A 23533-nucleotide genomic window follows, 5' to 3' on the forward strand; every position below is an offset into this window, starting at 1 on the left:
AAAATCAAAGAGGTGGATCCAAAAATGCTACAACGAAAAACATGGCGTACCTGATTAAACGAAGCAGGCTAGGTGACTATTTGTCACAGCCCCTTTTCTTAGGGGATATCAGCAGATTAGCGTCGTCATCGTTATCATCATATGGTGCCACTTGTCACATGATGTGGCATTTGTGCCACGTAGCTTCGATACGTGGGAATTTTTACGTCCCGCGTTTCGAATGTGTGTTTTACATTCCAACGAGACAGTTCCCTCAACGGGAAACCACGATTAACTCTGGAAGTGCCTTGTAGCGCTGTTACGTCAAGAGTTGTACGCACCCTTAATGTCCTCTATTTTGTCTGCCCGTAGATATTCTCTTAAAACTTGGGGCTCCAAAGCGCGCGTGCCTTGTCTTGTTGTTGCTGTTGCCTCAGCACGTGGCTCATACCCTGTCCGGTATTCTCCAACCGCCTTGCTGTATTGTAGTGAACTCTTGCCTATTTTTTCATTCCTTTGTTATCCTAATGTTCTTGTGCAGAATAATGTTAAGCCACTCAATATCAAACATTTAGAAGCGCGATTTATTGGAAACATGAAGTGATAAAATGTAAATAAATTAATAAGGTAATGGGATATTATTTCGCAAAACCCATTTTTTGCGAGGTGGTTATAGTCCGAGTACTTTCTGTGCGCATGTCAATGTGACCTGTCAGTGGGTAATAAAAATGATTTGGCAGTGCCACGTTCTTCAGAGCTCGTAAGCGGTGAATGGAGTGTTTTAGCACAGAGGGTCAATGGCTGTCTTTTTATGGAGCGCCGCTTTTGGAACTGTTTTTGCTTCAGCACGCGGCAAGGAGTAACCGAAGTGTAAAAGAGCAAAAAAAAGGACACTCATGGCAGTGTTATTTTATTAGCAAGTATTTCGATCTCTTTTACTCTGGACGAGGAATTTGTTATGAGCATATTGAAACACGGCCGCGTGAGGTGATATGAGAAACTATAAAGAGGACGAAGACCGCTGGGCTTCTCCGTATACCGACCCCCACAGTGGGTTGGGCCTTATCCGTAGGCACCGAACCAACCCAAGCTCAAAACACCCTCTGCTTTGAAGCTTCTTTATTGGGCTATAGTCACAGGAACATCTGCGTGACCATTTGCGACTATCTCTATGACAAAAGAGGGCTGCCATTTTATTTCTCGAAATCAATAATTGGACAGCTCTATAAATCGCTCATTGTGTATTTCAAGTTATTCTAGTTCCACCAAACATATTGCTGTTTACATGTAACCACACTTATTTTTATTTCTGTATCTGTCAGGTAAATCTATTTCTTAATTATCGTAAACTTTATAAATCACACCAATTTACTTTTTCATTTAGGTTTTTCTCGCTCCCCCTTTCCTTTAACCTTTCACCGTCGTCTTCTTGGCCAGTCTCCCGTAGTGGGTGAGTACCACAAGTGAGGAAGAGGCACGCAAGCAAGCAAGCTGCTTCGTGCCCTGTAGTCGAAAAAGAGTGGTAAGTTGGCGCATTCCGAATTTATTTAGCCTGAGGGGTTCGTTCTCAGTTGACAAGCGAGGCCTCCACAGATTTCTTTAACGTTCCCATTGACATGATGAAGCAATAGCCCAAAGAGAACAGTAGAGCAAGGCGTATTGGCGCATCTCTGTGTTGATTCCCTAGTTGGCCATCTTCAGTTGCTGTAGCGCATAAATATTAGATTATGCGTAACATTGCTAGCTTCTGATAATATTTAGCGCCTACATGTACTGACTCGATTTTGTAGTTTGGTATTTCAAAATTTTCCCATTGTCTCTCCTGCACTTCGAAGCTGAGCCTACCAGCAGCACGCCTTTTTTCATGTCGGATTACGTGCAAGGCAATAGTGATATTGCTTTTCCTAACGGTGCACATGTGTGCGCATTACGTACTGTCGCGATAATCTTATTTTACGGCTCTGTTTTGTTGACATAGCGGAAGCAGCTCGAAATATTATTATACCTTCATTTGTTGTTCCTTGGAAAATACTTTGTTTCTTATGTTTACTCAATCGTCTTAAGAACAGCGTAAGAACGCATGAAAGAGCGAGAAAGGGCCAGCAAGAATGATAGAATTTTGCACATCGGAGCAGTGCGACATCCTATCTTACCGCAGTGTAGGACACATAGCTGCGAATCCAGTTTTGTGCGCAGCGGCTATCATTCACCGCCGTACTACTCAACTCATAAGGAAAATAGTAGAAGCGTACCATATTTGCTAAGCAAAAGATATGGGCTTCAGTGTAATTAACAGAGAGTGTATTGAATTTCCTTCCGAGGACTGATAGAGATGAGGCATATTCATGCGCGCATTATGTTGATGTGCGGGCTGTATGAGCATGCTCATGATTAGATATAACCGTTCTGTATAACGTTTTTGTAGTGCACGTGGCGTGATAATGTATAACAAAATTAGGACTCTTCCATAATCGAGAGCAGGCGTAAGCATTAAATGGCTACCGGCAAAGTAGGTTGGTTGTAGACGATACTAGCCACAGTCTTAAAATGAATAAAATCCATATTCGTAAAGGCGCACACCACCACAGCGCACCACAGCACAGGAACCTGTTTTAAACTGAACGTCATTGCAAGTATCGTCTCGACCAAACAACCATCCGCGGCGCCAGACGTTGCCGGCTTGATTACGTAATGCGATGCTATCTCTCGAACCGGCGCAAAATCCGTGCCGCGGAACTCACCGACCGCTGGCGTTGAGCAGGCAACCGTGTCTCAGCGTCAAAAGATGAAAATTAAGTGTATGGGGCCCTGTACTGCCTTCTGAACTTCGCCTTTTGGAAATAACAAATAAACCTTCAGCGTACTAATAATTACAGCTTGAATGATAGTATGAACGAAAACTAGGTAGAACTCGTAAAAAATATTGTTGTAACTTTTTAAGCAGTAACGAGCGTATGTAATCCGGTCCTTTACAAAATGTTGGGGGCCAGAGACCACATTTTTCAAAGTTTTGATTGGTTGCCCGGATGATCTCATTTTGCTCTCGCAACTTGCCCTGATGTTCTCGTTTGAGTGCCCAGATAAGGGCTTTGGCTTTCTGCTGAAGTTCACTGGAAGGTCACCGACAACGGCAGTTAAAAGCATTTCGTGCTTAATATGTGTTCTCTTCAAAAATAAACTTCCTAGTTGCAAATAGGCGCCCATACGCTTGTTTTCTTCCCTGTCCGTGTGTTTTGGAGCTGTTCTTAAGGTGAAGCTTACCTAACTTGCCCAAATGTCCGTTCTCCTGTTCACTCAATTATTCGCGGTTTGGTTTTTTCCGTTGGCAGCAGGCTTTTTCTGAGTAAGATGTGCTGTGCTTTCCGCAGTAGTTTATTTATACACAGTAGCGGCATACTTACCTTAGCTGTTACCTTTGCCCGCTCACAGAAGAGCCTTGCATTCAAATCTGCTGAATCAGCCAGCCCTGTACTTGCTAACATAGTCGCTTAAGTTCTATCGCTTGTGAAATTCAAATTACTTGAATCGACTATAAATCTATGAAATTACTAGAATGTTAACAGGTTGCCCTTTCTAAATGCGATTTGCATTATTTGCCGTTTTCAAACGTTTTAAATCCATCCATCCATCCATCGATCCATCCATCCATCCATCCATCCATCCATCCATCCATCCATCCATCCATCCATCCATCGATCCATCCATCCATCCATCCATCCATCCATCCATCCATCCATCCATCCATCCATCCATCCGTCCATCCATCCATCCATCCATCCATCCATCCATCCATCCATCCATCCATCCATCCATCCATCCATCCATCCGTCCGTCCGTCCGTCCATCCATCCATCCGTCCGTCCGTCCATCCATCCATCCATCCATCCATCCATCCATCCATCCATCCATCCATCCATCCATCCATCCATCCATCCATCCATCCATCCATCCATCCTCTTACATCTGCCCAGTGGCTTAAGTTGTCTTCAAGCTTGGGCTGCCAAGTATGTGGTCGAGGTAGCGTCGTGGACGTTTCATTGTCGTAATTCCGAGTTCGTCATCCGCCTCTTGTCATGAAGTCGTCGTCAGGTCTTGTACGTCGAACGAGTAACCAGTTGTCTAATAGGTTGGACCGCTAGGTCGTGATGCCAGCAGGGTCATTGCATCGTCAACATTCCAGCTTTACCATCCGACTGTCGTCACGTGGTCATCGTAGCGCCATCGTCGTCATGCAGTCTTCGTAATGGGGTCGCCATAAACTTGTCATTATTCCATTGTACTACAATGCCATTCCATCGTCGTTATTGCGTCATCGTCACATTGACACGTGTGCTTGTTTATCTTCCTCCGGTTACCGCTGTTCCCCGGCTGACAAACTTTAAGCAATATTGCTAACTACAAGACGCGCCTGCATGATTTGGAACTTACGCGACTGTTATAGTTCATGCCATCTGTTGTGTATGTCCTCGCCTAACCTTGTATTATTGATTGCATGCGTGACACGAACTGTGTAGTAGTTTCTGGAGACAACGCGGGGACCAGTGATAACATGTAGAAGGGTCGACATTTGGGCGAGTTGGTACTGGTTGGACATCTTGAAGGGGCAGCGCAAAAAGACGATGACAGAAGGCAGGTTCACACAGGACAGCGCTGAACTCACAACTAACTTTATTCGTGTGTTCCTGCCTTCTGTCATCATCTTTTTGCGCTGCCCGTTCAAGATGTTCAACCAGTGATAACAGTAGTACCTTCGACGGGTGATGCATAAAAGCTGACGCGCTTGACCCTCTGGTGAGATTTTGGACGATAGCCGACTTTGCTCGGCGCTATTGCTGCGATTCAGTTTTAGACTTGCTTTGCTTGGCATAAGTTTGCACAATAAATAGTTAAATTTGTAACTCCCAGTTTTAACTCGGCATCATCAGTCACCGTCACTACTACTACGTGACATCTGGTGGAGGTACTTGGGCGTTCATGTACCGCATGCCCCAGCAAAGCCGTGCAGCAAGCCCGAAACGAGAGGGCAACGCCAACATCACGAAGGACCAGCGAGCTAGCCGTGGGCAACCATGACTGCTATGGAATACGGGCCAGTTCCCGAGGAGACGACATGGATCAAGGCCAAGCAAACGACCCCAATGGCCGCCCCAGCATCCCCGTCCTGCTGCAGCAACTTTGGGAGTAACCGACCTTTCGTGAATCATCGGCTGAAGACATTGAAACCTGGCTGGAGACTTATACGAGATGACCGCAGCGTTCAATTCGAGCGGCGACGACAAGCTGCGCAATGTATATTTTTCGTTGGATGAGGCCGTTTGGAGCTGGGACGTGTGACCTATTTCGGGAGAACTTCGTGAAGACCATCCCGAGTTTCGTACGAAATGACAGGGCCGAAGTTCTCTTAGAAACCAGAGTGCAAGTGCCAGACGAGAACATCACGATCTTCATGGAGGAGGGGATTCGCATCTTCTGCCACACCGACCCCAACGCGTCTGAAGAAAAGAAAGTTCGGTTCTTGATGCTGGCTGTGAAAGAACAACTATTCGCCTGATTGATACGCAACCCGCCCAAGACAGTCGCTGAATTTGTTCCGGCCTCCACAACGATCGAGAAGACGCTTGAAATGCGCACCACGCACTACAACCGCCGTGCGCTGACAACGAACTGCGTCGAAGTTCAAGCGCCAGGCGCCGACGACCTGCGTGAGAGAATCATAGCGGTTGTATGTGAAGAGCTGCACAAGCTGCGCGCAACATCGCAGCCAGAGGTGGCCTCGATCGCTGAACCAGTTAACGCAGAGCTTCAGCGGTCACTGAAAGTACCAGAAGTTCCGGCATCGCCGCAACGCCAGCCGGAAGCAATGACCTACGCCGCCTTCACCCGCCGTTGCCAGGGCCCCGTAACGCCGAATTCCGTCGTTCACTGCCGCCGCCGCAAGCGCGCCCGCACGTCGTCCAGCGCAGCTACACGAGGAGGACGGACATTTTGCGCGCGACCGGCCAACACCCACTCTGCTGTCACTGCGGTGAAGCCAGCCACGTCTACCGCCGATGCCCATACTGCGACGTGGGACTGTGAGGGTTCGCCGTCAATGCACCTTGCCCACAGCAACGCTAACGGCCACGTGATATCGCCGGCTACTTCGCTGCCACTCAGGGCAGCCTTAGAGGACCGTCCTGTTCGCCGTTAACAGGCCAGCACCTGACGCCGCAGCATCGACCATGCACTGGCCCAGCCCGGGGTTGGTCCGTCAGCCCATAACCGGAAACCTAAAAGCAGCAACCGATGGAAGTGCGGTTGCTGCTCATCGAACTGACAATCCTCTGCTGCCGAAGTAGACGCCGAGAAAAACTATCTCGGCGACATATCAACGAGACACCGCTATCGCGACGTAGCCTGGAAGCAAAGAATATGCCGACAAAAGACCTGACGACGCGACGTTTCCCCCACAGGCCAACACGATCCTGCCGTAATCCAACGGATCGACCAAACTGCAATGTAAGACAGCGAACCACTGAGCTCGAAGCTACACCTGCTTCTCGACGGCCACACAGTCATCGCTTTAGTGGACACACAAGGTAAATACTCCGTCATAAATGGACCCATCGACGCCTAGCAGGAAAAATTAAGACTGCATGAGAAATCCCTCAAATATGGACCACATGAGAATACCTGATAAAACCGACTGGTATCTGCACAAAAAGTGTTACCGCTCATGATCGGACTTACCCTGCCATCTTTGTTATCCTCTAATAGTGTCCACGAGACGCCGTTCTCGGCATAGATTTTCTGAACCAACACGGCGCAATCATCGACATGAAGTTCAAATCCATGACGCTTCCCGAATCTCAAGTGACCCCAGCGGAAAGTTCTCGCAGTCACCATGCCTTGAGCGTGCTCGAAAATCAAGTTGGCATCCAGCCTTTCTCCAGCACTGTCATTTGCGTCAGCAGCATACTTAGAAGGCATAATCGAGGGCGACGAACGTCTACTGCTCGACCGTGAAACTTACTTCACAAGAGGGGTTGCTTGACTACACTGAAGAAAAGCGAAAGTGATGGTGACAAACTTAAGCGAGGAGTTCAAGCACATCAACAATGGCACGATGATCCCATACATCGAGCAAATTGCCGTCAAATTGCCGTCACCAGCAATGCCTTTGCCCTCTCCGATTCCGCCACAACTACCTTGACGACCATAGTTCCCTAACCAAACTTCGACATAAATCCAGGCCTGCCCATAAACAAGCAGTAATAGCTCAAAACTCTGTTTCGATGATACAAAGACTGCTTTTCGGCGTCATCGAGGATTTCACAAACACCAGTTGCAAAGCATCATATTGCTACGGGGTATGTTCCCACTGACGAAGAGCTGAGCAGGAAGAAGACGACGACAACGATTGGAGGCTAGCGCGGGCTGTTGCCTCTTGGCCAAGTGCGGCGTATTACGTTGTAAATATACTTGTATATAGCTTTTCATTTGCGTCTTCTTACGTAACATATCTGGTGGAGGTGGACGTTCCCTGTACCTCGTCACGGAGCTTCGCAGTGGACGGTACGTCGAGCCTAGCTTCATGGCTCCCGGCGATGACAATTCGACTCAGCCGCCTCCGACCCCTCCTGCCACTTCGACGACCTACATCTCTCTCCCTGCTCCTCGTGATCCTGGCGTATTCTCGGGCAAAGATGGGGACGACGTCGACGACTGGATCAGCCTGTACGAACACGTCAGCCGCAATAACCGGTGGGACCCTACTATCATGCTCGCCAACGTAGTCTTTTACCTCGGTGGCACACCTCGAGTTTGGTTTCGGACGCACGAAGAGGAGCTCACCAGTTGGGATTCGTTCAAGCAAAAGCTCCGAGACTTGTTCGGCAACCCCTACGGTCACAAACTTGCCGCGCAGAAGGCGCTTTCCGGCCGTGTGCAGACGTCAACAGAGCCCTATGTCACGTACATTCAGGACGTCCTGGCTCTGTGCCGCAAAGTTGATGCACACATGCCTGAGTCAGACAAGGTATCCCACATCCTCAAAGGCATTGCCGATGACGCCTTCAACTTGCTCGTATTCAACAACGTCGCGACGGTGGATGCTGTTATCAAAGAGTGCCGCCGCCTGGAACTCGCTAAAAGCAGACGTATCGATCAGCAGTTTGCCCGTCTGCCCAACACCCCAGCGACTTCTTCCTGTGCCGACGCTCCTCGTCCCAACAACACCGGCGATATTACCAAGATCGTTCGGCGTGAGCTTGAGGCCGCCTATCCGGCTGCCTTCGACTCCAGCCCCACCAACGCACCGGCAGTCACGGTTTCCCTGATCCAGGCAGTTGTCCGCCAGGAGTTCGAAAACATGGGCCATCACACCATCTGCTCGGCCCATCACCCTGATACCCATCCGGCTTCTTCGATTCCGCCCCGTCCCGCATCGTCTTACCCACCACGTTTCCGCAACCCAGCTGAATGGCGCACTGACGACGACAAGCCCCTTTGTTTTCACTGCCGTCGCATCGGGCACATTTCTCGGCACTGTCGAAGTCGCTGGACTTCCCGACCCGGTCTGCTTATACTGCCTATTCTCGCCCCTCGGGTGGCCCTTCTCGTCCTTATGCCGCACGCTCCGATAATGCCGCCACTGACTCTCCTGCGCCGCACCGCCCCTATTCTCGTTCACCTTCGCCCCAAGGACGACAATCTCGCTCTCCCCAGCCCCGTCGCTCCTTTTCGCCGACTCCCTTCGGACGCCGCTCCCAGCCGGAAAACTGAATGATGCAGCGCCTCGAGGTGACGCTGCATTGCTCCCTACGCCGCCAAATCCTCCACTGACGTTGCCCACTCATCTGAACCTTCTTGACGTGCAAGTCGACGGTGTTCCTGTATCTGCTCTTATAGACACTGGGGCGCATTTGTCGGTAATGAGCGCGGACTTTCGTACCCACCTGAAAAAAATAATCACGCCCGCCACGACGCTTGTTGTCCGTGTCGCCGACGGCGGAACAGCCCCCGTAATTGGTATGTGTGCCGCCCGCGTCTCCTTCGCCGATCGCTCAACAGTCGTGCTATTCACAGTCATCGCCCACTGTCCCCACGACATCATCCTCGGCTTAGACTTCCTCTCCGCACATTCTGCTCTCATTGATTGTTTCGCCAGTACTCTCCGCCTTGACCTGCCTGTTCTGGATCCCGCTGAACCACACCCCAGTCGCCTCAGTTCCGTCGACTTTGTTCGCTTGCCACCTACGGCACTGACTTACGTTGACCTAGTGTCATCCCCACCAGTGCCCGACGGTCACTATATCGCGGCTCCTATACAAGACGTCCTCCTTACACACGGGATCACGGTACCTCATACCGTTTTATCTATTACGGCTAATTGCGTCTGCCTGCCAGTGGTCAATTTTGGCTTGACGACACAAGTGCTGCCCCGCGGGATGTCTCTGGCCCAGCTTTGCTCATTCGAAGATCACTCAATAGCATCTATTGAGGTAGACAGCAATTCAGCCGATCCTCCTCTACCATCTCAGTCGACACCTTGCACCATCGCCGACTTACAGAAAATGATTGCGCCCGACATGCCGTCCGAGCACGCTCGTGAGCTCTACCGCGTTCTGCTTTCCTACAACGATATTTTTGACTTTAACGATCGTCCTTTGGCCCAAACTACAACTGTTAAACATCGCATTAATACCGGCGATGCCCCTCCTATTCATCGCCGCCCGTATCGAGTGTCACCGGTTGAGCGTCAAGTTATTCACGCTGAAGTTCGCAAAATGCTTGCCAATAACATCATAGAACCTTCATGTAGTCCATGGGCGTCACCGGTTGTACTGGTAAAAAAGAAGGATGGTTCATGGCGCTTTTGCGTGGATTATCGGCACCTTAACAGGGTTACCAAAAAGGACGTGTATCCCCTACCTCGGATTGATGACGCCCTTGACTGCCTCCATGGTGCTCGCTACTTCTCTTCTATTGACCTCCGCTCCGGCTACTGGCAGACTGCTGTGGACGATCTCGACCGCGAGAAGACTGCTTTTGTAACTCCGGACGGTCTTTATCAATTCAAAGTAACGCCGTTTGGTCTATGTAACGCTCCTGCCACTTTTGAACGCATGATGGACTCCCTTCTTCACGGTTTCAAATGGTCCACATGCCTGTGCTACTTGGACGACGTCATAGTATTCTCCCCAACGTTCGCTACGCACCTCGAGCGCCTCTCGGCAGTCCTGGACGTTTTTCGTCGCGCCGGTCTGGAACTGAACGCATCGAAGTGCCAATTCGGCCGTCGCCAGATTACCGTCCTTTGGCATCTCGTTGACGCGAACGGAGTGCAACCGGACCCAGGCAAGATCCATGCTGTTACGCACTTTCCTGTTCCGAAGTGTGTCAAGGATGTGCGCAGCTTCATCGGCCTTTGTTCCTACTTCCGCCGTTTCGTGAAAAATTTCGCGGCCATAGCACGACCACTAACCGAGCTTTTGAAAAAAGACGCCCCTTTCCAGTGGGGCGTTAACGAGGCCTCTGCATTCTCGCATCTAATCGACGTTCTCACAACGCCTCCCGTTCTGGCCCATTTCGATCCGTCTGCGCCTACCGAAGTTCGTACTGATGCCAGCGGTCACGGAATTGGCGCAGTACTGGCACAACGCCAGCGCGGCAACGACCGTGTTATCGCTTACGCCAGCAGGCTCCTCTCACCCGCGGAGCGCAACTATTCCATCACTGAGCGTGAGTGTCTAGCCCTAGTTTGGGCGGTTGCGAAGTTCCGCCCATACTTATATGGCCGACCCTTTTCCGTTATCACAGACCATCACGCGCTTTGTTGGTTATGCTCATTGAAAGACCCTTCAGGAAGACTTGGTCGCTGGGCCCTACGCCTCCAAGAATATTCGTTCTCTGTCACCTACAAATCTGGCCGACTACACAAGGACGCTGACTGCCTGTCTCGCTACCCGGTAGACGAGCCTGACGACGCCGACAGTAGTACTGCCGACGGTATTTTCTCTGTGTCTGCCTTCGTTAACATCGCCGATGAGCAGTACCGAGACCTATTGCTGCGAGTACTCATCGAGCGTCTGCGCTCTACACCTACCGACGCATCCGTTCGCCGATATGTCCTCCAGGGCGGCATTCTGTACCGAAGGAACTTCCTCCCTGACGGATCTGATCTTCTTCTTGTCGTGCCAAAACATCTACGACAGACTGTGCTCTTTGAGATGCATGACGCACCTACTGCAGGACATCTTGGCGTAACCCGCACGTACGACCGCGTCCGCCGCCACTTCTATTGGCCTGGTCTCGCTCGCTCCGTCCGACACTATGTTGCTGCCTGTGATACCTGCCAGCGTCGGAAAACACCTCAGGTGCTACCTGCCGGTCATCTCCAGCCGATCACTGTCCCTGTGGAACCGTTCTTTCGTGTTGGATTAGACCTCCTCGGTCCCTTTCCCACGTCATCCTCTGGGAACAAATGGGCAGCCGTCGCAACTGACTACGCCACCCGATACGCTATCACGCGGGCTCTCCCTACCAGTTGCGCCACTGACGTCGCGGACTTTCTCTTGCGGGACATTATCTTACTTCATGGCGCCCCGCGACAGCTGCTCACTGACCGTGGTCGTAACTTCCTCTCGAAAGTTATCGCCGACATTGTACGTTCCTGCTCCACTCAACACAAGCTGACTACCTCATACCATCCTCAAACCAATGGCCTGACAGAGCGGTTAAACCGTACTCTCACCGATATGCTGTCAAAGTACGTTTCCAAGGACCACCGCGACTGGGACATTGCCCTTCCTTTCGTCACATTCGCTTATAATTCTTCCCGGCACGACACCGCCGGATTTTCTCCCTTTTATCTGCTCTACGGTCGCGAACCGACCTTGCCCCTTGACACGCCACTTCCTCCTACTTCGATCTCAACAAGCGAGTATGCGCGCGACGCCATCGCTCTCGCCGACCATGCACGCCAGCTTGCCCGTGCTCGACTGACGGACTCGCAAACCACTCAGCAGCGTCAGTACAACGCCCGCCACCGTGACGTACAGTTTTCGCCTGGTGCGCTCATGCTCTTGTGGTCGCCCTCTCGTCACGTCGGACTTTCACAAAAGCTCCTTTCGCGATACACAGGACCCTACCGCGTGCTGCGCCAGGTGACGCCTGTGACTTATGAAATTGCACCTGTGAGCTCAACCTCGTCATCTACTCTGGCGTCTAGTGATGTCGTGCACGTCAGTAGGCTCAAGAGCTACTACACTGCTTCAGAGTCCAGCCTTTAGTCGCTCCGGGACGGCGCTTTTGCCGCCGGGGGTAGTGCTACGGGGTATGTTCCCACTGACGAAGAGCTGAGCAGGAAGAAGACGACGACAACGATTGGAGGCTAGCGCGGGCTGTTGCCTCTTGGCCAAGTGCAGCGTATTACGTTGTAAATATACTTGTATATAGCTTTTCATTTGCGTCTTCTTACGTAACAATATTGTCACGGGTATAAACTATTTACACGATGCATTTACACGATGGGTATATATACAGGAGCACCGAATCCCGAGAGGCTGTTGGCCCTTCGTCGTCTTCACCGTCGACCACCTCGTCCTCTTCTTCCGCCGTAGCACGACCCCCGGCAGAAAATGCACCGTCCCGGTGCTTCAGTAAGCCATCGGTAAGGGCATAGTAAGGCTTAAGCCGAGAGACGTGTAGGACGTCAGGTGATGTGGAACCGGGTGGCATGACGGAGGTCACGGGGATTATCTCGTAAGTGACATTGGTCACTTGACGTACAACATGGTAACGGCCTTTGTAGCACGCAAGAAGTTTCTCGGAGAGCCCCACTCGGTGGCAAGGGGACCAAAGTAGCACGAGAGAGCCTCGTGAAAAATATATGTCCCGATGGCGGTGATTGTAAGCGTGATGTAGAGATTGCTGCGATGCCGACAGACGGGTACGGGCAAGCTGGCGCGCATGGTCAGCGTGGGCAATGGCGTCGCGAGCATACTCGGTCGTCGATTCCTATACGAAGGGGAGTGAAGTGTCCAATGGTTATACAGGGTCACGACCGAAGAGTAAGTAAAAGGGGGAATGCCCAGTAGTACTTTGGCGTGATGAAGAGGCGAACGTGACATAAGGGAGAGCTGCATCCCAGTCCTTGTGGTCGGCTGAAACGTATTTCGATAGCATGTCAGTTATCGATTAATTCGCTCAGTAAGGCCATTGGTCTGCGCATAATAGGAGGTAGCCAGTTTGTGCTTGGTAGAACATGAGCGTAGGATATCGGCGATCATTGGGAGAGGAAAATGCGGCCGCGGTCAGTAAGGAGCTGTCCTGGGGCGCCATGTACTAAAATGATATCCCGGAGTAGGAAATCGGCGACGTCGGTTGCGCAGCTCGTGGAAAATACCTGAGTGATTGCATAGCACGTCGTGTAATCAGTAGCGACAGCGATCCACCTGTTCCGGAGCTGGACTCGGGGAAAGGGCCAAGGAGATCCAAACCCACGCGAAAGCATAGCTCAGGTGGAATGTAGATTGGCTGTAAATACCCGGCAGGAAGCGTTGCTGACTTTTTGCGATGTTGACATAGCTTGCAAGCAGCTACATAGCGCCGTACGGAGCGTGCGAGGCCGGGCCAGTGGAAGCGGCGGTGCACGCGGACGTAAATGCGAGCAAACCGAAGGTGTCGGCAGTTGGGACGTCATGAAGCTCCTGAAGCATGGTTGAGCGGATGTGTTGAGGAACGACAAGTAGAAGGGGAGGGCCATTACGATGAAAACTGCGTCGGTACAATATCCCATCGTTGAGGACGAACTACCGTAACGATGGATCAGTAGGAGCACATTCCATTCTGTCAATGAGGGGATTGGGTCATGGGAATGAGGGAATGAGGGTCATGGCGTTGCTCGTTGGCCATGTCCAAAAGCTGGGAAACGGAAAGAACACTCGCGGAAGAGTCCATGTCGGCGTTGACGGCCGTGTGTACAGGGTAAGGGGACAAGCAGTCGGCGTGCTAGTGTAGGTGACCAGACTACCACCACCCAATAGGAATACTCTTGCAGCCGCAAAGCCTTTCGCCCAAGCCTCCCTGCGGGATCCATTAAAGACGAAAGCCAACAGAGCGCGTGGTGGTCCGTTACAATAGAGAGGCTGATAATCTCATGGGTGGCGGCAATGGAAAAGAAACCTGCCATGAGCAACTACTTAGGAAAAAACGAAATCAGGAAAGAGACAATTTATGATAACTCAAAGGGAAGCTCATTATTTTCGAAGCGAGACCGGGATGCCTTAGAACACACACCTGTAAAGCAAGATATAAGACGGAAGAAGAAGCATGTGCTTGCTGCGGTAAAGCTAGGGAGACTGTGGAGCTTGTTTCATTATAATGTGAAGACGTCTACTCAGCGGTCGATGTAGGCGCCACTGGCCTCCTTGAAGCCTTTGGGTTCAGCGAGAGCAGTGGAAAAGTAGGCATCAGTTAGAGGCGATTAGAGGATTGGTGGAAGAAAAGTAGGGAAACTACAAAAACGGAGACGCACAAAAGCACAGTTCGAAATAGGGGATCAGAAATGCCCACACAACGGCCAAACATTCGCGCTCGGTAATAGAGCAGTTCCGCTCCGCAGGTGACAAAAGACGGCTAGCGTACGCGATTACACGTTCATGGCCGTGTTGAACTTGTGCCAAGATGGTACTGATTTCGTGGCGGATGGCATCGGTGCGCACCTCTGTAGGGGCTGAAGCAGCGAAGTGTCCTAGAATCGGTGGTGTGGTGAGAATGATAGTAAGGCGAGAAAAGGCGGGGGCCTGAGAGGATTCCTATGAAAATGGCACACCTTTCTTCAGATCTGTGAGAGGGCGTGCTATCGTGACAAAATCTTTAACAAAGCGGCGGAAGTAAGAGCAAAGGCCCACGAAACTTCGGACATCTTCGGCGGACCGTGGAACAAGGAACTCTTTCCCGGCGCAAATTCGCTCTGGGTCCGGTTGGATGCCAGTCGCATTGACGACATATCCGAGAACAGTAATCTCACGATGGCCGAAGTTAATTTTCTTGGAATTGAGCTGTAGACCGGCCTTGCGAAAAACGACAAGTACAGCTGAAATGCGCTCAATGTGTGTGCTGAATGAGGGCGAGAACAGAATAACATTATCTAGGTAGCAGAGACAATTCAACTACTTGAATCCTTGGAGTAATGAGTCCATCATACGCTCAAAGGTAGCCGGAGCGTTGCATAGCCCAAAGGCATAACTTTGAATTGGTAAAGACCATCAGGCGTTATAAGGGCGGTTTTTTCACGATCTAGATAATCGACAGCGATTTGCCAATATCCGGACCGCAGGTCGATGGACGAAAAATACTGTGCCCCGTATAGGCAATCAAGGGCGTCATCGATACGAGGTATTGGTTAGACGTCCTTCTTTATGCGGTTGAGCTGGCGGTAATCGACACAGAATCTCCATGAACCGTCCTTCTTTTTGACCTGCACGACAGGGGATGCCCAGGGACTTGACGATGGCTCAATGATGTCTTTCGCTAGCATCTGGTCTACTTCCGTTTTGATGACGTGACGCTCCGAAGCTGACACTCGGTAGGGTCGCCGATGGACGGGTGGATTATTGCCTGTATGTATACGATGTTTGACAAGGGACGTCTGGCCTAAGGGTCGGTAGTTCAAGTCGAATATATCCTGGTAGGAAAGCAATAGACTGCAGAGCTGCTCGGTCTCTGCAGGAGTGAGATTCGGGGCGGTGATTTTCCTAATGTCGTTGTCAGTACATTCAGCAGACCGGAAAGGCTCACAGGAAGTGTCGACGGCAAAAGTCTCAAAGCAACTAACTTCGAAAGGAGTGATTGTAGCTAGTGTGATGTTTTTCGGCAGAATTTGCTTAGCGAGCCCGAAATTCACCACAGGGAGATACGTACGATTGTCTGTGTCCCTCAGTGGAGTATGCGGTACGATAGCAAAGGTGGGGGTGAGAACGATGACAGTTATGGGAACGGAGATGTATCTACCATCGGGAACTGGCGTAGAAGGAGGCATTTCGATGTACGTCAATACCTGTGGTGGAACGTGAACAAAATCACTCGGTCTTAGGCGAATTTTGTGTGGTGTCGGAGGAACGTCCAGCAGAGGCAGGTCAAGACGCACAATACTCGAGGAACAATCGATGAGCGCTGAATGGTCGGAGAGGAAGTCTAGGCCTAGTATAAGGTCATGGGCGCATTTGTCAAGCACAGTGTAAAGGACGACAGCATGGCGGCAGGAAACGCTCGCACGTGCAGTACACATTTCGGCCGCGGTCACCATGCTACTGTCGGCGATTCGTACGAACCGAGTAACGGCAGTCGCAATAATTTTCTTTAAATGGCGGCGTAGGCGGCGTGTCATGATCGATATGTGTGCTCGGGTATCTATGAGAGCTGTGATGGGTGCGCCATTAACTTGGACGTCAAGAAGGTTATTTCTCGTAAACAGCGTCAAAGGAGTATTTTGCGGCTAACGCGGCATTGCAGCACCACCTCGAAGTGCCGCATTGCCTAGTTTTCCTGCTAGGACGGTCCTGGGTAGGTCGGTGACGGCGAGCGGTGAAGCTGGGGCGGACGTGGCTGACGACGTTGAGGCGAGGGCGAGCGAGCGTAGCGGCGAGTCAACGTAGTGGCGTCGGAAGTGTCATGGAAACGAAGGCGTGAGGAACTTCGGGGCAAACTTGCATTCCGGAAGGTGTTTCGAGGAGGGGATGGCCAACGGCTCCAACAGTGATGGGAAACGTGACTGATTGGGCCGCAGCAGAAACAGAACGGTCTGTCGTCAGGTGTACGCCAGTCCGATGGATTTCTGGTAGTGTAGGGATAACGGACACTGAGGTGGACTGCAATAGGACCGAGGAATAGGAGCAGGGCGGGTGTCAGGGCGACTGAAGGAGCAGGCAGTGGGAAGACCCATATTAGCGATTTCCTGGCGAAACATGGACTGGATCAGCGATGTCGTCTCAGCAGTGTTGCTCCAAGATGTCTATTGAGGCGAGGCAGCAAACGCTGCTTTGAGTTCGCGGCGTAATTCAGGACACGTTTTCGCTTGGTGATGGCGAGCTAGACTGATCAGTGGGGTCGGTACAGGAAGAGGTCGCTGCAGTATTTGGAAGCCGTGTAAGCTTATTGTACAAACGGCGACTCTTCGCCTGCTCAAAACGGCGGCATTCCTTCACGATACCGTCGACAGTTGATAAGTTTCTAAAGACCAGAAGGTTGAATGCGTCATCCGCGATGCCTTTGATAATGTGTCCATCCTTGTCCGCTTCTAGCATGGACGTGTCGATTTTATGACAAAAGGCTAGGACGTCCTGCATGTAGGAGACATACGACTCGGTAGCAGTTTTGGCACGCGTGGCGAGTTCTAGCTTGGCGGCTAGTTTTCTACCGGTCGGATTGACAAAAACGTCCGACAGCTTCTCTTTGAATAAGTCCCAGCAGGTTAGCTCTTCTTCGTGTGTGTAAAACCATGTTCGCAGTGTTCCGTCGAGGTAGAATATGGCATTGGCCAGCATTATGGACGGATTCCACCTGCTCACCTTGCTGACGCGCTCATACATATTCAACCATTCTTCTACGCCAGCACATTCGAGGCCGGTGAACTTGCCGGGGTCTTGTGGCTTAGGTAAAGCAGCGTACTGGGTGTGCGTAGTCAGCATTGTAGTTGCAGACGCGGTGCCTTCCACTGGAAGCATGGTCCCAGGCTGGGTGAGACGTCCGCTGCGAAGCTCCGTGGCGAAGACGCGTACCCCGCACGTCCACCAAAATGTCACGGGGATAAACTATTTAGACGATGTATTTACACGATGTGAATATATACAGCAGCACAGAATCTCGAGAGGCTGTTGGTCATTCGTCTTCTTCACCGCCGACCACCTTGTCCTCTTTTTTCCACCGTAACAATATTATAATCAAACAGTGCGCTCGACCACTCTGGCAGAGCTCTTATCGAGTTTCAACGCGAGAATGTCAAGCTATGAGGCAACAAGTCGACGGAATGCTGCGCGTAGGCATCATTGAGCCATCAAGAAGCCCGTGGGCATCTCCAGCAGTCATGGTGAAGAAAAAGGACTGGACCTTACGCTTCTGCGTTGATTATCGTCGACTGAACAAGATCACAACGAGGGACGTATACTCCCTCCCATGGATAGACGGCGCATTGGATCGGCTTTGCAGTGCTATGTACTTGTCGATGGATCTCAGGAGTGGCTGCAGGCAAATAGAAGTCGATGATAGGGATCGCTAGAAGACTACCATCATTGCGCCGGACGGCCTCTATATAGTTCATGCCATTCGGACTGTGCTCGGCGCATTGACCGATGATCTTGACCCGCTGATCAGATTTCTCATGATCGCCGACTTTGCTGGCCGCTATCGTCGTGACGGGGTGTCACTTGTTCGCTGCGCATAAGTTCGCCCAATAAAAAGGTAAATTTGCAACTACCAGTTGCGTCTCTGTATAGTTCTTTAACGTCTCTACTGCTACGTGACACTATAATTGTAGTGGTGCCATCGTTGTTGTTCCATCGTCCTGGTTCTAACTTCGTCGTTCCACTCTCATCATGCTGTCGTCGCCATGGCGCCTTAACCCCTCCACCGAAATCATTCCTTCACCTTCGTTCTGTCGCAATCATGCTGTTTACACTCAGTCATTATTACACCGCTACTGTGATGCCTTCGTCGCCATCGCGTCGTCGTCAGGGAGTCGCTATCGTGCATCCGTAATCATACCGTCATCCTCACGCTGCCGTGGTCGTCATACTTTGCTTCATCGTCACATCGTCATGGTCGCGGCCGTCATTGAAGCTGCGTCATTCGGTCGTCTTCGTACCGTCGTGCTCACGCCATAGTCGTCGTATACTCACAGTCATCCCAATGTCCTCATGGCATGGTCAGACTGTTGGCGTTATACCATCGTCGGCTCATGGCCGTCATGTTGACGTCGTCATGCCATCTTTGTCTCTGCACTGATGCCATGCCATCTTTGCCATCCCATCGTACTCACTGCGCACTTCTCGTACAGCCATCGTCATGGCGTCAAGCTAATGGGCGACCATGGCATGTGGCAAGCGACTGCCAGACAGTGTATGTCGCATATGAAAGGGGACGAAGTGCGTTAGCTGCACACTCTTCTTCTGGTCCGCTATTAAGGAGACAGCGTCATTTTAGCGAGCCTCTACCTTTAGCCTACGTTACAATATCTGTAAAATAAATGCATAATTGATCAAATTAACACACGCAATAATTATAATAGTATAATAGGTGATTGGTAGCGATGTGTAGACATGCATAAACTAGCTCAATAACTTAGCGAAGCGAATGCAGCACCCGAGCCAAAGGATGCTTAGACACCTGAAGACAATTATCGGAATTTACGTAGCATCTTTTATTTTGTTAATGCTTCTTTAGCACGTTGTACGTATGTAAACGTGCTAAGGTAATTATGACCAGCTTTGTAAGAAAATGTTTCGCTTTTTTCTCACTGCGCAGTGCCTGGACGCTGTCAGGCCCGCTATTTCCGGCTCGCTTCATTTAAACGACCGGGCTTGACCGGGACGTTTTTGTTTAGTAATTCTTCATGGGTCGCAAACGCCTGCCCATGAACATCTCTTAATGCGCGCAAGCTTAACTGGCTAGCCCGCGAAGTCGACGAACGTCTGTTTGAAGCCGCGGAGCACGTGAACGAGGAAGGCGCCTGGAGGTGAAGAGAATAGGCGCGCGAAGTGACCTTGGAGCGTTCTATCGCTTCAGCGCATACTCGGCGGCGAGAACAGAGCGTCCATGCAGCTACGAGCTGGCAGCTCCGTCGGCACACCTGCACACTGCAGGGCGCCTTCAAGATAATGCGCACGAGGGCACGTAACATGCAGTTTCTGTCCGAGTACAGCGCCGCACCCGTACCTCCCCTCACCCAGGGACCATGCTCGCGATGGAAGACAGCGCGCTGCCTCCCTGCTTTCCTCTTTTGTGCTCGCGAGATCAAGCCGCGATCGTCAGCTTGCCGTCGCACGCTTTCACTCGCACATGCAGCACGAGGCGCGCGGGGACTATGTTATCGCCCCTTGCACTTCATACAGAAAATCGAGGCGACGACGAGTGCAGAAACGCGCCGGGAATGTCCATGTAGTTGCTTTCACAAGGAACGGCAACCGTACGTTTACGCGTAACCGGAGTTCACAAAATGAAACGTCCGTGTAATTTCCATGTTCCACTGCAGCGGAGCTACGCAAACTGTGGTCCAGAAAAAGCAGAGTGCTACGACCACCGAGATCCAATAGCGCAGCGAATGCTTATCACGTTTGAGTTGAATTTTGGTGCATCGTATAATGACACGATCAGGGGTAAATAGACATGCGAAATGTGAAAATACGCTTATCCGTGTGAATTGAACGGTCCTTCACTGCTGCTTTTCAGGACATCCCAGCCTGAGGCCTGTCCAACACATTTGTCTTCAGCAGCACTGTCACTCCCTTAGTCGCCACCGGAGCCAACCTTGTTAGATGCTGGGGAACGTGAAGACTTTCTTATGGCGCACGCTCTACCTGCAAGCGATACGTCGCCACTACATTTCCACGGCACTCGAGCTTTTATTTGTGAGCAGCTTAGTTTTCAACCCTATCTTTACACGTCGGGCTAAGCTGCTTAGCAAGGATTCCGGGGAGAAGGACGCCAGTGCTGTTTTCGGGAAGCTTGAACTGACGGACATTGTGTACGCACCGAAGAGTGACTACAACGATGAGCTGATGCGTGCCGTGGGCGACGAGCTATCCAGTCGTCATACGCAGGGTAAGTTGTGTTGGCTTCTTTCCTGTTCTGAGTGCATGCGGCCGTGTCTAGGCGTACGCAGGCAAACTATAGACAGCATCGCATAAGCGAAAGCTTTGCTTGTGTCAAGACGATGTAGAAACAAAATTGATTAGACGTGAGCATGTCGTCAACAAGTGAAGGTAAACAGAAAATAAGGACGAGACGGCACGGGCGCCGGCTTCTGTCTGAAAGCTTATTGCCATAATTCAAAGCGCTGTAAGAAACTGTCAGCAATACATTTCGAGCTGTGCGTCAAAGCTCTGACGCGATCTTCCTTCCTTTGTGTGGAGCCTGATTTCTTCCTGCCATACGTAGACATGCAATTCTGCTGACTCGCCTGACCTAATATTCACGGATTAAACTCGCGGAGGAGCTCAGCGATGTGGGGGCGCACCACGAAAACTGACGGGGTAGCCCGGCTGCCTTCTTGTTGTCATCACAAATACATGGACAAATGAGCAGAGATCGATTAAACAGGCGATCGGTGACTGCGATGGACTGCGAAAGAACGGAGGCTGCAAGGATTTTATCTCCCTCTTTCATCACGCTGTCAGCCTCGCCACCTCCATCGTCTTTCTTCATTGACCCGAAAAGAAAAGAAAAAAATTGGCAGTAGCTTAGCACGGCTATGCCAGGATATACGTACCAAAAGCTAAGGTTAGCCTTGTGTAATCTTGATTGCAAGTCGATGTTCGTCTGGTTGTCTAGCTATGTTGCGACGTTTAGCCAGTCGTTCGGCGCGCTGTTCGCCTGTTTCCTAGGGGATTCGTTTCCTCTTCATCTCGTTACAATTTCGATTCCAGGTCTCCTCCTGCTTATCGGAATTGTCGCCGTCCAAACTGCCGCCTCAACTGTGGTTGCGGCGCACGCGAGGGCTCCTTTTCAGTCCTACGACATGTTATCAGGCATGCGACGCAGTTGGCGAAGCGAGTGGAGGCGAGCGCAACGACGAGGAAGGCGTCGTGTCGTCATACCAAACGGCGGCGGCAAGAAGGCGCGGCGATGCGCAGCGGCGGAACAACTGTGGCTCGGTGCCACTAGTGGCGCATGCGCAGTAGTGACTAGGGACCGAGAGAAAGAGAGATAGAAATATCCGCGGCGAGGCGCGGGTTGTGACGTCAGGTGCCTCCTCGGAGCACCGCCAAGGCGAAATCGCAAGTTCGGGGCCAGTAAAGCTTTCGCTTTAAAAAAGAAATGCGTGCGCTGCGCCAAATGCCTCCGGCCTCGCAGCGCAGCCGCTTTTTCGTTGAGGACTTTCTTTCTCAAAACAGTACGCCCCATTCTGTCGCTTAACGCCCATCGCAGCCCCCGACAGCCTCTTCAATCTGTCTCCTTGCGATGAGCAGCACTTATAGTAGCGGACAACATAATGTGGCTGTCAAGGGAAGGCTACGGGTGCACGCCCGCTGCTCACTGGTTACCGCGCCAAGTTGTCCGGCAGCGTTTATGAGCGCTTTTGGCAGCTCGGGACAGACGCTGGATCGACGCAGCTTCACCTGTGCGACGGTTTCGCGTTTACCCCGACTGAGAAGGAAAAAGCCGCAAAATAAGTAAACTTTTACAGTCAGTGACGTGCTCAGTCTTACTTAACTGTGGCTAATATGTTGTTTACGTTTTCTCTTCTCAAGCATATAAACTAACAAGGATTACAACGCGGAACTCTTTCCAGAAGCGCTCTCACTTGAGGTCCGCTTTGCCTCCGTAGAGCTTCCGTTCAGAGCCACAGAAAGTTGTCCGCGAGCGTAATTCGTTCAACTTACATTATTTGAAGGCACTAAAAGCGCGGCGCCTTAACCGGCAGTCACGCGGTATTTTTAAAATTTGGCGCACCTTAAAGAAAGGCTGTAAAAAAGAAAGGCATAGAAAGGCTGTAAGAAATTTTAACAGGGCAGTTGGCATAGATGAAATAATCTGATGTCTCTGAACAAGCGCTACAATTTTTGTACTGAAAATGTTTCGCTGGAAATAATATTTTACAAGTTAATTAAGCAATCCTTGTTAATTACCCAGCCTGACGGACTGGAAAAAAATATCATGAGGTGGCAATTCGACATGCGTAGCGCCTGTGCTTTTTAAAAAAAGATACTTGGCCCAAGTTAGCTGAAACACCCTGTATATAAATATATATACGGACAACCTTGGTGAATACGTAGGAGCACCCCCGACACGAGCAAAGGGAGACCGCAAGAAGTGCTGCTAGGAATGTCAGGTCGTTGTCTTGAAGCGTGCCTCATAATCAGACCGTGGTTCTGGAACGTAAAACCCCCTAATTTGGATTTGGATTTGGTTTTGGATTGTTTTCGAGCCTAGCTAAAGAAACAAACAGGCAAGGTTCGTGGGAAGTAAGCCCTGGCAAACACGAGATGGGTGAGCGGCAAGCTCTCGCAGCCGAGCGCACTGACAGTATGAAAAAAAGAAAAGAACAGTAGAGCGATGGTGCGAGCCGACCAGCGCGATGGAATTCCTCTAACTGCCTCACAAAGTAAACAATGCCTTGAAATGCCCGATATCGACGCAGGGTCCATTTCCGAGTAATGAAAGGGCAGATTCGTCCCCGAATGGTAGGCGAGGTGGGGTCAGAGGCGGTTGCCTTGCCGAGGGTAGCTGCGTTATGTCACGATTCTGCCTGTCGTCTTCGCCCATCAACCAAACTCTGAAGAAGTGCTTTGACGGCCTCTAATGTGAAAAGAACGTCTCATTTTCAACAAGCAGCTCCAGCGAGATTCTGAAAGTG

At 50.9% G+C, this 23533-nt stretch overlaps 1 protein-coding gene across 3 annotated transcripts in view; it reads left to right on the top strand.

Annotated features, from left to right (window-relative positions):
- Nucleotides 1-1436: 1436 nt before the first annotated feature.
- The window catches only part of LOC135896810 (phospholipid-transporting ATPase ABCA3-like), a 316329-nt gene continuing 294232 nt past the window's right edge, over nucleotides 1437-23533 (top strand). For all 3 annotated transcript variants that reach the window (XM_070525178.1, XM_070525180.1, XM_070525179.1), the window contains exons 1-2: nucleotides 1437-1501; nucleotides 20407-20778. In XM_070525178.1, coding sequence (XP_070381279.1) covers nucleotides 20493-20778 — 286 coding nt within the window. In that variant the 5' untranslated portion in view covers nucleotides 1437-1501; nucleotides 20407-20492. The remainder of the gene's footprint in view (nucleotides 1502-20406; nucleotides 20779-23533) is intronic.

The sequence above is a fragment of the Dermacentor albipictus genome, chromosome 9 (genome assembly GCF_038994185.2).
Source record: "Dermacentor albipictus isolate Rhodes 1998 colony chromosome 9, USDA_Dalb.pri_finalv2, whole genome shotgun sequence".
NCBI classification, from domain to species: Eukaryota; Metazoa; Arthropoda; class Arachnida; order Ixodida; family Ixodidae; genus Dermacentor; species Dermacentor albipictus.